The following is a 15,909-nucleotide window of genomic DNA, read 5'->3' as shown; positions in this document are numbered from 1 at the left end:
AAAGATGAATTTAGAAAAGTAGTCCAATTGCTCTGTAAAGATACTTCGTAACACAATTATCAATCTATTAATTAAGACCTTTCCCCATGAATAGTTTTTAGCACACAAATAGTATACTAATTGATTACGCGTGTCTTTTCTTGAGATTATGCTTTTGTTATGGGACAGAGTGGGTAGATTGGGCCCAGGAGTGGGGTTGGATTGGCAGCAGTGGTGAACACCATATCCTATCTTCCTTCCTGGGCCAAATCCACTGACATGAGGCAACATGGACTTACACTGGTGACTTAGCAGGTGCAGGTCCTGGTTGCCCCACCTCAATGCCCCACATTGGCATGGGGGAAGTTGGATAGGATTTGGCTGCAAGACTATTACTTAAATTGTAATAATTAGAGAAGATTTATTATATAGTGATTTATTATTTACAGAGAAGATTTGTCAGTTTCTACTTTTGTTGCCAGCTGCTGGTGGTCTGTTCTCTGCCCTTCTGGCAGTGTGAGGAGTGCTCACTTGGTGAGATGCTGGAAGTAATCAAAGGTGATTTTTTCCCCTGATACCTTGTGGACCACTTCCAGGGTCTCACGGATTACCTGTGGTCCAATGACCACAGGTTGGGAACCAGTACTTCAAATGTATAGTATTATATTGTTCCATTACATATTTGTGCACTGAAGAAATGAGAACATATTTGGTGCATCATTTCTATTTCTGTATGTATTTCCACAGCCTACAAAAGTAATTGAAAAGCATTCATTTGTTTTTATGGAATTCACAGAGATTTTCAAAGCACAATTCTGATCTTTAAAAAGCTACAGGTACAGAAGTCTATGGGTTCTCCTGAATGTGCAGCTGCTTCTGGATTCCTGTGATGAGGAGAGACTTTGCTCATTTTTGACTGATCTGATAGCTGTAACCATACCAGAATTGATCAGACTTGGCCATGGTGATCCATGCCCTAGCAATATCTAATTAGATTACCACCATGCGCTCTAAGTGGGGTTGCCTTTGAAGACTGCCTGGAAATGGCAATTAGAGCAGAATATGGCTTTCCATGTGGTTGCAGGGACTCATTGGTTCAATTCAGTCCAGCTGCTGCTTTGGTGCCGGCTGGCTGCCGGTTCATACTGGCTGCCGTATCATTTCCGGGGCACAATTTAAGGTGGTAGTTTTGACTTTCAAAGCCCTTTACATTTCAGGACCAGAGTGTCTGAGGAACTGCCTCCTTCCATAAAATCCAACCCGACCTCTGAGGTAATCAGGGGCCGCCTTTAAACAATGCTGCCACTGATGAAGGCAAGGGTGGTGGTGGTGGTGTGAAATAGGGCCTTCTCAGTGGTGGTACCCTGATTGTGGAACTCCCTCCCCTTGAAACTAAGAACTGCTCCCTCTTTGGAGACCTATTGGTGGAGTCTGAAGACCTTTCTGTTTAGGATGGCTTTTGATGGCTGATGTGATGGACGTGTTTTAACTGAACATTGTTTATGAAATCCACAGGATGTCTTTGTTTTTATTGCTTTTAATGTTTTATTTTAAATTTTATTATTTTCAATTCTTGTAAGCTGCCTTGAGCGCCCTTACCAGGAGAAAGGTAGGGTGTAAATTCATTAAATAAATATTAAGCCCTCAATTTAAAACAGATCACCCAGCACTTTAATCAAGTTATCCTTCATCCTTGAGTTGTTGATCTTAATAGAAACATATATGAGCCTGACAGATTTATGTTATGAACTTAGAAGATATTAGCTATGGCAGTTTCCATTATCTTGGATGCATGTTACACAATTTTCGAGATTACAGAAGTTGCTGGTGACTGGTATCCATAACCTTGAGGATCACATATTACATAAGTTTGTATGAACACATGCCCTAGAATGGTTGGTAATTCTCACATAAGGAAGAAAACAGAATACATGAATGATCCCCAAATAGTTACTCTGAAACCTATCACATATATGAACAATGAACAATGATAGTTCAACATTTAACTGTAGGGATCATAAAAATAGTGCTGAACAAAGAACTGTGTTAAAGATTGCGATAAAGACTCTGTTCTTGTACAGGATGTGTTTTTAAAGCATCTTAAATGGACAGCAGGATCAGATCCTAGACCTGAATGTATTCTGGAGTAGATTTTGATATCTACTTATTTGACATTTTGATATCAATAACAAAGACCATACCTAGCTGATCATGAGGTGTGCCTTTAAATATAACTCTGTATGTCGTAAGAAACAAAGCTCCTTCTGCAGGAAGAATGTGAGGACCTCCAAGCAATCCTCCAGTTGCCTCCTCTCTGCCATCAGGATCCAGCAGCACACGGAGACCTTCACACACAAACTCTTCCCCTGGTAGCAAAGCTGGTCGTAGAATCTTGGGCTGAGCCCAAAAACAAGATTTTTTTTTTAAAATGGCGTAACACACAGTACACTACAGGTGTTAAACTAAAATGTTTTGGTTGGAATTACCACAATATAAATGTGCAGAAGAAAGATTCCAGTAAAAGTTGGCTTATTTTATTTTTTAAAAGGGCTTAACAATGAATTCTCTCTACTCTTTCCAGAGGCAGAATTTCCCAAAGTAAATTCAGTCTTTTATCACAGAAGCAGGATTTTTAACCAGACTTGCATATTCATCTGGAAGGGATGCATCTCCCTGCCGAGTATCACAGCACAGACGAACAGAGGACAACAGTCAACTGTATTGGTGATCAGTCTCATTTCAGTTTTTGATAGGATTCAAGATCATCCTAGGGAAGCATATAGTATGTCAAGCTGGACAAGTAACCTCTGCGTTCCTGGGTCCTGGCCTGCCCTGCCTAGCATTTACTGATCTTGGGATCTCTTTTATTCATTATGAAGGATGTCCCTGGGAAAAGCTCTATCAGCGTTGGGAAGATTATACCATAAATAGGGTAAGTTAGAACTGAATAAGAGACAGAGGAATGGTTTTGCTTGATTAGAGAGATTCTGTTTTACAATTCAATCAGGGGGATGGGGCAGGCTGGTATATTTGCTTAGATCTGCTTGCTTCTGGAAAAGCAATGGACCAGAAGAGAATGAGTCTTCAAATAACAGTGGATATGCAAAAGCAGCTTTCTTTGTTCAGATATTTGGCTGAGCTATTTTCTCTAGTTCATATTTCACAAAACTATAGCCAAGCTGCTTATTTGTTGAAGTTAAAAAACAAACAAACTGGCATTCTTCTTAAATGTTCCAAATGTTTCCTCAGTCATATTAGAAAAAGAAATACTGAAGCTATCAAACTGGCTAGACACCAAACACTTGCAAAGCAGTACAAATATAGTTCAGAATACTTGCCTTCTGTATTGGTGGCAACCTTCTACTTTCCCGATGGACAGCCTCCAAAGTTTCAATGTGCATTGCTACAATTCCTGAGAGTAAGCAACACCACAAATGAACACGGCACAGGAAAAGCAAAATATACTAAAATAATTCTACCATTCTAAAAATCTGCCATTATACTGCTTCCACAAAACCCAGAATAGGGCACTCACATGACTATGTGGACACTGACAGGCTAAAATGAGAACTGCAAAACCCTTATTGCCAACTGAAAATAGCTAAAACAAAAAATAAACTCTTTCCAAAAATATCTTCTCCCAGACAGGAAGACAGGGAAATTATAGCTCAAAGACTTTGCAGTGTGGGCATGACTCTTCATACCTGGTATCATACAATGAAGGCTTCTGATGTGATCCTGCGTAACTCCACTTTCTGTACAAACTTTATCTATGAACCTGGTAATGAAGCGCACAACAGCATTGGCAATATCACTGTTCTCAGAATCCTCAAACCCACTTTCAGTGTCATAGCTCTCTGCAACACTGCCTGCAATGCTAAGAAAATAATTCTAATCAGATATATACATACAGAAACAGAGTATCACTGAATGACGATCAGTTGCGATAATGTGGGAGTCTTGAATACACACCTGTTTGTGACAATGCTATTGCTTCCACTCTCCCAGTCCCCTGTAGCTGAGGTCCTCAAGAGTTTGCTTTTACTTGTGTCCAGTGGCACCAGCAGGTACACCATAAGGTTGGCAAAATGAATTGCCTGGCTGAACACCATGCTTTCCTCACTTTGTACTAGCTGATGTTGAGTCTCTTTACTTAGCGTTGGCCATAGACGCAATTGCTCAGCGGCTAAGTCCATGGCAGTCTTTTCTTGGGTTTGGACTTCAGAATTCTTCTCCTGGGGGAAAAAGGTGGTCCAAAAATATTGTATTACTGTATATTCATGTTTGTTTGTTTTTTACTTCAGAGGTGAATCTTCTTTTTTGGAGGGGAGGGGGCATACTCCTTTACTGAAGACTCAAATATAGTTGACCAAATAAGGACATTGGAGTAAAGAACAGGCAGCTATTTGTAAATTGTAGTACAACAAAGACATGAAGTTTGACAGGGAAGGAAGGTGGCTAGCCAGCCTAGGGCCCAATCCTATCCAACTTTCCAGCACTGGTGCAGCTGAAATCAACCCCGATGTAAGGGAACAAATGTTCCCTTACCTTGAGGAGGCCTCTGTGACTGACTCCCCACCAAAAGATGCAGCGCATGCCCCACCAGCACAGCTGCACTGGCACTGAAAATTGGATATGATTGGGCCCCTAGTTGACTTAAACTGGAGTTGTATCTTTGTTGTTCGTGCCTCAACCACCTGTGATACTACTAGAGACAGCAGAATACTACAGGAGGGTTCCTGCTTGGTCCACACCTCAGGTCCCAACAGGGCTGCCAATCCACAAGGCCAGTTAAAAGTAGCGGCTTCAAGCAGTAGGCTGAGGAGGCATAAACTGGTGTGGGCCTTAGCACACACTCTACCACCCCCAATCCACAACTTGCCTAGTCATGCCATATAGCTGCTAGCCACCCTGTGCTTTCTTTGGAGAGAAAGTGAGAGGAAGGTGGGGATCCAAGATCCCCCTTGCCTAGCCAATTTAGAAGAAACAGTAGCAGCAGAGGAGGTGAGACAGTGGCAATGGGGGAAAGGGGGATGCTGCATTCTGGGGCCAGGCAGCAAAATTTAGTGATATTTTGGGAAGCAAATCAGCTGGGATCAAGCCTGGTTCCAATTCTTGCTTTAATATCACTTCTCGTTTAGACAGGCCGGTAGACAGTGCTGGGGAGGAGGTAGTGTTTGTGGTGCATGTTGGCACCAACGACATGGGCAAATGTAGCCGGGAGGTCCTGGAGGCCAAATTTAGGCTATTAGGTAGGAAGCTGAAAGCCAGGACCTCAAAGGTAGCATTCTCGGAAGTGCTACCTGTTCCACGCGCAGGGCCAGCTAGGCAGGTGGAGATCAATGCGTAGATGAGATGGTGGTGTAGGGAGGAGGGGTTTAGATTTGTTAGGCACAGGGGAACGTTTTGGGACAAGCGGGGCCTGTACAAGAGGGACAGGTTTCACTTGAACCAGAATGGAACCAGATTGCTGGCGCATAACATTAAAAAGAGGCAGAGCAGCTTTTAAACTGATCCCTGGGGGAAAGCTGACAGGAGCAGAAGGCCATCTGGTTTGGGACTCCTCATCCCTATGAGACGAGGATGGAGAGGTTAGAGAACAACAAAGTAAAGGCAGAGTAGGAGAAGAAATTGGGAATGGTAGCGTGATGGGATGTGATAGACGGTTTGGCACAATGAGAGGATGCGGGGACAAAGGAGCTAATAAATAGCCCATCCTGGGGCATTCCATGTACAAATGCTTTTATGCAAATGCCCGAAGTCTCCGAGCAAAGGTGGGAAAACTGGAATGTCTGGTAAATAGGGAAAACATTAACATAGTGGGCATAACGGAAACCTGGTGGAATGCGGAGAATCAGTGGGATACTGCAATCCCGAGCTATAAACTCTACAGGAGGGACAGGCAGGGGCGTGTTGGAGGTGGGGTGGCCGTTTACGTTAATGAAGGGATAGAATCCAGCAAAGTAGAGATTGAAGGCAGGTCCGACTCCACCATAGAATCTCTGTGGGTTAAATTACCAGGCCTGAGGAGCGATGTAATACTGGAGGCGTACTATCGTCCTCCAGACCAGAGGGGGACCTTGAAATGAGGAAACAGATCAGGGAGGTGACAAGGAGGGACAGGGTTGTAATCACAGGGGACCTCAATTATCCTCATATTGACTGGGTCAATTTGTGTTCTGGTCACGAAAAGGAGACTGGATTCCTTGACATGTTAAATGACTGTGCCTTAGAGCAGCTAGTCATGGAGTCTACCAGAGGACAGGTGACTCTGGATTTAATATTGTGCGGTACTCAGGACCTAGTCAGAGATGTCAGTGTTACAGAGCTGTTGGGGAACAGTGATCATGCTGTGATCTGTTTCGACATGCACGTCGGGGGAAGAATACCAGGCAAATCTCTCACAAAAACCCGACAAGCAGACTTCCCACAAATGAAAAGGTTGGTTAGAAGGAGGTTGAAAGGGAAGGTAAAAAGAATCCAATCTCTCCAGAGTGCATGGAAGCTGCTTAAAACAACAGTAATAGAGGCCCAGCAGAGGTGTATACCGCAAAGGAAGAAGGGCTCCACTAAGTCCAGGAGGGAGCCCGCATGACTAACCAGCCAAGTTAGAGAGGCTGTGAAGGGCAAGGAAGTTTCCTTCCGTAAATGGAAGTCTTGCCCTAATGAAGAGAATAAAAAGTAACATAAACAGTGGCAAAAGAAATGTAAGATGGTGATACGGGAGACCAAGCAAGACTATGAGGAACGCATGGCCAGCAACATTAAGGGGAATAATAAAAGCTTCTTCAAATATGTTAGAAGCAGGAAACCCGCCTGAGAAGCGGTTGGCCCTTTGGATGGTGAGGGAGGGAAAGGGGAGATAAAAGGAGACTTAGAGATGGCAGAGAAATTAAATGAGTTCTTTGCATCTGTCTTCACGGCAGAAGACCTTGGACACATACCGCTGCCCGAACGGCCCCTCCTGACCAAGGAATTAAGTCAGATAGAGGTTGAAAGAGAAGATGTTTCAGAACTCATTAATAAATTAAAGATCAATAAGGCCTGGATGGCACCCACACAAGAGTTGTTAAGTAATTGAAGAATGAAGTTGCTGATCTCTTGACTAAAATATGCAACTTGTCCCTCAAAACGACCACGGTGCCAGAGGATTGGAGGATAGCAAATGTCATACCAATCTTTAAAAAGGGAAAGAGGGGGGACCTGGGAAACTATAGGCTGGTCAGCCTAACATCTATACCAGGTAAGATGGTGGAATGCCTCATGAAAGAATCTCAAAACACATAGACAAAGGCCTTGCTGAGGGAGAATCAGCATAGCTTCTGTAAAGGTAAGTCTTGCCTCACAAACCTTTTAGAATTCTTTGAAAAGGTCAATAGGCATGTGGATGCGGGAGAACCCGTGGACATTATATATCTGGACTTTCAGAAGGCGTTTGACATGGTCCCTCACCAAAGGCTACTGAAAAACTCCACAGTCAGGGAATTAGAGGGCAGATCCTCTCCTGGATTGAAAACTGGTTGAAGACCAGGAAACAGAGGGTGGGTGTCAATAGGCAATTTTCACAATGGAGAGAGGTGAAAAGCGGTGTGCCCCAAGGATCTGTCCTGGGACTGGTGCTTTTCAACCTCTTCATAAATGACCTGGAGACAGGGGTGAGCAGTGAGGTGGCAAAGTTTGCAGACGACACCAAACTTTTCCGAGTGGTGAAGACCAGAAGTGATTGTGAAGAACTCCAGAAGGATCTCTCCAGACTGGAAGAATGGGCAGCAAAATGGCAGATGCGCTTCAATGTCAGTAAGTGTAAGGTCATGCACATTGGGGCAAAAAATCAAAACTTCACATATAGGCTGATGGGTTCTGAGCTGTCTGTGACAGATCAAGAGAGAGATCTTGGGGTGGTGGTGGACAGGTCGATGAAAGTGTCGACCCAATGTGCGGCGGCAGTGAAGAAGGCCAATTCTATGCTTGGGATCATTAGGAAGCGTATTGAGAACAAAACGGCTAGTATTATAATGCCGTTGTACAAATCTATGGTAAGGCCACACCTGGAGTATTGTGTCCAGTTCTGGTCGCCGCATCTCAAAAAAGACATAGTGGAAATGGAAAAGGTGCAAAAGAGAGCGACTAAGATGATTACGGGGCTGGGGCACCTTCCTTATGAGGAAAGGCTACGGCGTTTGGGCCTCTTCAGCCTAGAAAAGAGGCGCCTGAGGGGGGACATGATTGAGACATACAAAATTATGCAGGGGATGGACAGAGTGGATAGAGAGATGCTCTTTACACTCTCACATAACACCATAACCAGGGGACATCCACTAAAATTGAGTGTTGGGAGGGTTAGGACAGACAAAAGAAAATATTTCTTTACTCAGTGTGTGGTTGGTCTGTGGAACTCCTTGCCACAGGATGTGGTGATGGCATCTGGCCTGGATGCCTTTAAAAGGGGATTGGACAAGTTTCTGGAGGAAAAATCCATTATGGGTTACAAGCCATAATGTGTATGTGCAACCTCCTGATTTTAGAAATGGGCTATGTCAGATGCAAGGAAGGGCACCAGAATGAGGTCTTTTGTTATCTGGTGTGCTCCCTGGGGCATTTGGTGGGCCGCTGTGAGATACAGGAAGCTGGACTAGATGGGTCTATGGCCTGACCCAGTGGGGCCGTTCTTATGTTCTTATCTACATTGCCCTGTGCAATATCTCCAAATGATCCCACCAACTTATCCTCTACTTCCTATCCCAAGGCTTCTCAAACTAGGACGTTGTGACGCTCCAGCCTGAGGGCCCTAGCTTCTGTCCCCTTAAGGGGCAGAGGCAGGGGGAGGCAGCAATGCGATCCCCAGGATCATGTTGTTAAGGAGGGCGCAGGGACTAGCATTTACATACCAGTCTCTGCAGAAGCCTCCCAAGGGAAGACCTGAGCGACCGTCTGCAGGGCTCTCCAAAGCTTAGAAAGTGGAAGCAGAGCGATCATGCTCCACTTCCGGTTTTGCACAGGCAGAGCACTCCGCTTTCACTTTCTAAGCTTCGGGGAGCTCTACGGACACACCCTTGTAGCACGCTTCAGGGAGCTCTACGGAGGTCTCCCCGCACCCTCGAGTGGCTGCTGCAGGGACTGGTAAGTAAATGCCAGTCCCTGTGCCCCCCTTAGCAAAATGATCCTGGGGATCGCATTGCTGCCTTTCCCTGCCCCCACAAGAACTTACTATGGCTCAAACTCTACTAGAACCGCTATCCTAGCCCATCAAAAGCAGGAGCCACCAGTGTAATTAAAAAAAAAATCTGTAAAAACAGACCTTCTAATATTAAGAATTGCTCCTGATAGATGCTCAAGGAATCCACAGTGATGTACAATTACAGGTATTACTGACAGAATGCTATAGCCAAGTTTAAATTACTTGTAGACCTTCCTATGCAGCATCAACTTTGTTTATTCAGGCTTTCTGTTCTAAAATTTTACAGGCAAATTTGTAAAATGCTGTTTCTTTTCACTTCTAAACTCTTGGCTTATGCTGAGAGCAAGCATCAATTGGCTGAAGTAACTATATAAAATTTGCTGCCTGGCACAAATGCTGTCCAATCTTCTGCAGTGTTTCACTAGGTGAGCTATGTGTAGCTATAAATAGTTTATAGAGCTGAAAAACTGTCATGTTTTCACTTGCTGGATTTCAAATTTAACACAGTTGTTCTCTGTAAACTAGACTGATGGCACGTAGGCAAAATATACTGTAGCTTGCAGAAATTAGGTCAAAGGTGCCTTGCACTTAGTTGTAATCACATAACCTAATTTTCTACAGAAAAGCAACAGAGACTAATGTATAATAGAAGCTGCCTTCCAGATTTCTGCAAGGTAGGGGAAAGGTTTCAAAGGCCTTTTACAACTGCCTCCAAGTTCTGATCTTGCAGCTACCATACATCTCCCCCCCCCCCAATACTGGCAGAGACTTTCCTGTACATTGTCTTTCCTACAAAATTGATGTTTCACACAATAAAGAGGAAAATTTCTGGCAACATCTTTTTCTGAAGACATAAAATGGCAGAGTGTCTCCCTTCTATTACTCTCCTGCTAGAGTTGTGAGGTGTCCCACATTTAGGGGAGAAGATGTGACACTCTCCTTAATTACCAGGCAATTAGACTATGCCCATATTCAGGCCCAACCCAAACTGAAGAGCCACCACAGTGATCTAATTTTCTGCCTGCCTTTTGGTTTTGCACTTGTCCCAACCTCCATCCCTCCTTACTACCCAACTGCTTCTTCAGAACAGACTGGGCTCCAAGCCTGTTTTCCCAACCTGTTTAAAGAAACAGCTGGGCAGGCAAGGAAGGGACAACACAGTGATCCTGGAGTGACCCCTCCCCTTACCTCCACCTCTGTGTCCTCCTTGTTCCCACTTGACAACTTTTTCAAAAGAACAGATAGAGCGATGAGTGCTGGGAGCAAAGTCTGCATCTGGTTCCAGCATGCTCTATTCAGCATGTTTGAAGTGGCTGGTGGGAACAAGATGATAGTGGAGGAAAACGTAAGTTGGTGGGAGATGCTCCATCTCTGCCATTTCCTTCTTGCTTGCGTGGTAATTTTTGCAAACAGGCTGGTTTCTTTGCAACAGCAGCTGAATGAGTGAGGAGGCAGACAATGCTGTGTTGATTGATCTCTTTTTTTGGGGGGGGGGCAATCAGAATAAGATCATCCCAGCTCCCTGCTGCTTTTTTCATTGGCTATGAACTGCTGCCATGATTGCTTATTGTGGTGGCACGGAAAGAAGCTGTGGGTTGTCACCGCACCACTCTCACTTGGTCTCACCAGGCATGAAGAAGATAAACACACAGGGTGAAGAGTCTAAGTGGGCAATGGGTCAGAAGGGGTGGCAGACAAATGTTGGGGTATGAGGCACCCTTTGTCAGTTTGCTGCCTCCTCCAGCCCACTGCGTAAAGCTTCTTGGATGGGCTGGTCCTGTCCATACTATAGGTATAATTTCAGATCGGTTCTCATTATTCAGACCTATACCATGAGGTCTATGCTATAAGATACATCTCCCCTGCAATCCCTGCAGCACCAATGCAGCCACATGATCAGCATAGGTTCTTTTGCCCCAAGTACTATTCTTTCTTGAAAAATGCCTAGATATCCCAAAAGCATGATGTATCACTTAAGGGTTATGCAACTGGTTATTGGGATTTGTGTAATTCCACTAACAGAGCATAATATAAGGCAGGAAAGGAGTCAACAAAGGACCACGGCACAAAACTCAAACCACAATGGAACAAGAACCAATTTAGCCACCTGAGGTATCTTTTCAATCTTCTATAAAAGTAGAGACTTCAAGATAAGTCAGCAAAGGGAGAAAGCTTCTTTTATCTGAGGCTGAACTGTAAATTCCACAGACAAAGGATTTATTTTCAGATTTGTTTTCTCTACATGTGTTTTTGGAAAATATGTAGGAAAATGGCTGCAAGGTGCATTTTTTTTAGTAACCTGAGAACAGTATAAACATCTTGGAAATGTGTTCAGTCAACCAGCTTCTTCTTGGTAAATTTGTCAAATATGTGCCAGACTCTGTACATGTTCACACAAGCCAGTGATAGACTCTTCCCACTAGTTTCATTCACATCATATTCTTCCCAAACAGCCTCTCCCTTTTACTCTAAACTCAAGTTAGATGGCTGCTTCATTCTTTCCTACTTCCAGTGCCTATGTGTCCTGATGAACCCCCTTATGAGGGCATACAACTGATCATTTTGCTGATGTCAGCACAACTTTCTCCCAAGTTCTCAACATATGCCTAGAAAAGAGATGAATGGGGCAAAGTTTTCCTTGAAGGGCAAAAATCAGTACATTTATTACTCTGAAGCTCTATAAGCCTCTAAAGCAGTGTTTCTCAAACACTTGGTGGGTCGCGAGCCAATTTCAGGTGGGTCCCCATTCATTTCAATATTTTATTTTTAATATATTAGACTTGATGCTACCGTGGTATGTGACTGCATTTGAGGAAATGTTACAGACCTGTGCTTTTAACAAGCTGCTATGTATATTTTTTAAAGAATGATAGTCCATGGGACTTACTCCTGGGTGGGTAGGATTGCAGCTAGGATTGTTAAATTTTCCTGCCTGATGATGTCACTTCTGGTCATGACATCACTTCCGGTGGGTCCTGACAGGTTCTCATTTTTAAAAAGTGGGTCCTGGTGCTAAGTGTGTGAGAACCACCACTCTAAAGGATTTTTAGGCTACACTAGTACAAAGTATCTACTATCACTCCTAATACTCAATTGCATGTGGATAATACAAGTGATTTAGAAAGCTAGTGAAGAATTCAATAAAGCATATCCAGTGAATTAGTTATCAGGTTCCAAGTAAAGAAACTCCAATATTCATCTCACATTTTGAGTTATTTTGAGTTATTCATTAGTTATTCATTTTGAGTTATTCATCAGTACTACGGGGATGGGGAACAGTATTTTGCAATTACTTTGGAAATCTTTATACAAAATGGTAGAAAATCTTTCTAACATTGGTCTTCTGCTGATTTGGAAAAATAAAATGTTCTTAAAAGCAGGTAAAGCTTTGCCTGGATGATCTGCACGATTTGAAGAAGAGGGTACTAAGTGCTGCCAGAGCTAGAAACAATCAATACATGTCGCAATGAATGTTAAAACAGCAGTTAGCTATAATAATATGTTCATCTACCAAAGAAAGTGTTCTCCAGATTGTGGGAACTGGAGAATGATCTCAGACATTTGTAGTTATTGATAGATGAAATGTATTTCAATTCCTGTTCACATTATTAACTTTTCTATGGTAATTGTAACCCCTGGGGGTTGGGGGATAAGAATAGGCCCCCAGTTCGGCTGTACTTGTTGTAAGAGGCGACTAAACAGCGACCAGGTAGATGGGACTCGTTAGCCTGGGAAGGCAGCTCATCTGAGAGAAGGAAAACTCTGATTCCAAACCTCCACTGCCTTGTGGCTACATCCAGTTATGGAAAAGACTTCAGGAGTCAACCTCGAGGCAAAATCCGGAGCTGGAGTCCCTGAGGCAGTTCATGGCTGAACACAGTCACGTTCTGGCAACTCCTGCGACGCCACTGGAACCAACTGTATTGGCTTCTGCCTTTCCATTGGACCATTTCAGTGACGTGGAGAGGGGGGATTTGCTGCATGGGTAACAGCCTATCCTCCATACCTACTTTACCCAGGCTTCGTGCACTGGAGAGGACACTCTGTTCTAGAACAACCATTCATAGTGCAATACCATAGTCTTCTGAGACTGAAGGATGCCAACATGGTAATTGTTAACTTTGCCAAAGTATTAACATTCTAATGTCATTATTTCCTATCTTGGGGGGAAAATCTGATAGGTTTTGAAAACAGTCCTTGCCAGCCTTTCCAGAACATTCAAAAGAACTGGCATGCAGGGCATGCAGGCAGGGCAGCCTGATTACTATCTCAGGTTGCTCATGAATATGAATAATGTTCACACAGCATTATTTAAAATGTTTACATTTTTTTCTCACTATACTGGAGCAACAAACAGCACATCTTTTAAGTACTAAAAAGACAAATGTATCACATCCTATTTTCTTATTGCCCAGAAAAACCTGGCAAGAAAACCTGACTTAAACCAATCTTAATCTTATGTGCGTATCAAAACTAGGATTCAAAATTTCCCTAAAGTGCAGTTTCCATTCTGCTTTTATCCACTTGCACTCATATTTTACCCACTCATATATTAGGACACCAATTTGCAACAAGTTCAAGAAGCTGTATTCTACAATGCCACCTGCCTTGGGCTTTTTTCTTATTGTCCGTTTTACCTTTTGCTTTAAATGTTGTAGATGATTGTCTTCCTTAGTTGAGAGATAGAGAGAACGAATTTGATTCTGCACATCGCTGTAAAAGGTTGTTTCCCAGAACTGTTGGTTAGCCCATATTGGATGATCCTGTACACACGTATAAGCAAACTGACTCACTCCAGGAGCTAGTTTCTGAAAGCACAATGAATGCAAATGTTGTTCAAAAGCAGTCATAATAATTTTCTAGAACAAAACCAACAATGTATTAAGTTGTACTGGTAATAAAAGCCATTAATAAAATAAGCAACTGTAGTATACTAGGGATTAACCCCAACTGTGTATGCATATATAATGTCCAAATACATTTATCTGAGTGAGGAAACAGGGAAAGAGGACCATAATCTTGTTTCTTTGGAATCAACATCTTACAGATACAGGACTCTGGGGTCTTGAAGACATGGCCCATGAGAGTCACCAGGGAGGCGTAAGGCCTAGAAATAAGAATACTGGGATAATAGTATCTTACGAACCGACTTACAGAAGAGAATATAAGAACATAAGAACAGCCCCACTGGATCAGGCCATAGGTCCATCTAGTCCAGCTTCCTGTATCTCACAGCGGCCCACCAAATGCCCCAGGGAGCACACCAGATAACAAAAGACCTCATTCTGGTGCCCTCCCTTGCATCTGGCATTCTGACATAACCCATTTCTAAAATCAGGAGGTTGCGCATACACATCATGGCTTGTACCCTGTAATGGATTTTTCCTCCAGAAACTTGTTCAATCCCCTTTTAAAGGCGTCTAGGCTAGACGCCAGCACCACATCCTGCGGCAAGGAGTTCCACAGACTGACCACACACTGAGTAAAGAAATATTTTCTTTTGTCTGTCCTAACCCGCCCAACACTCAATTTTAGTGGATGTCCCCTGGTTCTGGTATTATGTGAGAGTTTAAAAAGCATCTCCCTATCCACTCTGTCCATCCCCTGCATAATTTTGTATGTCTCAATCATGTCCCCCTTTTCTAGGCTGAAGAGGCTCAAACACCATAGCCTTTCCTCATAAGGAAGGTGCCCCAGCCCCGTAATCATCTTAGTCGCTCTCTTTTGCACCTTTTCCATTTCCACTATGTCTTTTTTGAGATGCGGCGACCAGAACTGGACACAATACTCCAGGTGTGGCCTTACCATAGATTTGCACAACGGCATTATAATACTAGCCATTTTGTTCTCAATACCCTTCCTAATGATCCCAAGCATAGAATTGGCCTTCTTCACTGCTGCCGCACATTGGGTCGACACTTTCATCGACCTGTCCACCACCACCCCAAGATCTCTCTCCTGATCTGTCACAGACAGCTCAGAACCCATCAGCCTATTTGTGAAGTTTTGATTTTTTGCCCCAATGTGCATGACTTTACACTTACTGACATTGAAGCGCATCTGCCATTTTGCTGCCCATTCTTCCAGTCTGGAGAGATCCTTCTGGAGCTCCTCACCATCACTTCTGGTCTTCACCACTCGGAAAAGTTTGGTGTCGTCTGCAAACTTAGCCACCTCACTGCTCAACCCTGTCTCCAGGTCATTTATGAAGAGGTTGAAAAGCACCAGTCCCAGGACAGATCCTTGGGGCACACCGCTTTTCACCTCTCTCCATTGTGAAAATTGCCCATTGACACCCACTCTCTGTTTCCTGGCCTTCAACCAGTTTTCAATCCAGGAGAGGATCTGCCCTTTAATTCCCTGACTGTGGAGTTTTTCCGTAGCCTTTGGTGAGGGACCGTGTCAAACGCCTTCTGAAAGTCCAGATATACAATGTCTACGGGTTCTCCCGCATCCACATGCCTGTTGACCTTTTCAAAGAATTCTATAAGGTTTGTGAGGCAAGACTTACCCTTACAGAAGCCATGCTGACTCTCCCTCAGCAAGGCCTGTTCATCTATGTGTTTTGAGATCCTATCTTTGATGAGGCATTCCACCATCTTACCCGGTATGGATGTTAGGCTGACCGGCCTATAGTTTCCCGGGTCCCCCCTCTTTCCCTTTTTAAAGATAGGCGTGACATTTGCTATCCTCCAATCTTCTGGCACCGTGGCCGTTTTGAGGGACAAGTTGTATACCTTAGTCAAGAGATC

The 15,909-nt window shown here is 43.7% G+C and overlaps 1 protein-coding gene across 6 annotated transcripts in view; it reads right to left on the bottom strand.

Annotated features, from left to right (window-relative positions):
- Positions 1-15,909, bottom strand: part of SBF2 (SET binding factor 2) — a 344,987-nt gene that overhangs the window by 55,548 nt on the left and 273,530 nt on the right. For all 6 annotated transcript variants that reach the window (XR_010794990.1, XM_066639834.1, XM_066639835.1 and 3 more), the window contains exons 18-22: positions 13,795-13,965; positions 3,952-4,214; positions 3,684-3,856; positions 3,318-3,391; positions 2,181-2,376 (exon numbers count right to left, since the gene is read on the bottom strand). Coding sequence is in view for 5 of the 6 variants with exons in the window: in XM_066639834.1 (XP_066495931.1) it covers positions 2,181-2,376; positions 3,318-3,391; positions 3,684-3,856; positions 3,952-4,214; positions 13,795-13,965 (877 nt within the window). In the remaining variant the exon portion in view is untranslated. The remainder of the gene's footprint in view (positions 1-2,180; positions 2,377-3,317; positions 3,392-3,683; positions 3,857-3,951; positions 4,215-13,794; positions 13,966-15,909) is intronic.

This window comes from Tiliqua scincoides, chromosome 1 (genome assembly GCF_035046505.1).
Source record: "Tiliqua scincoides isolate rTilSci1 chromosome 1, rTilSci1.hap2, whole genome shotgun sequence".
Lineage (NCBI taxonomy): Eukaryota > Metazoa > Chordata > Lepidosauria > Squamata > Scincidae > Tiliqua > Tiliqua scincoides.
Note: the sequence above shows the minus strand (reverse complement) of the source record. Positions and strands in the feature narration are given on the sequence as shown.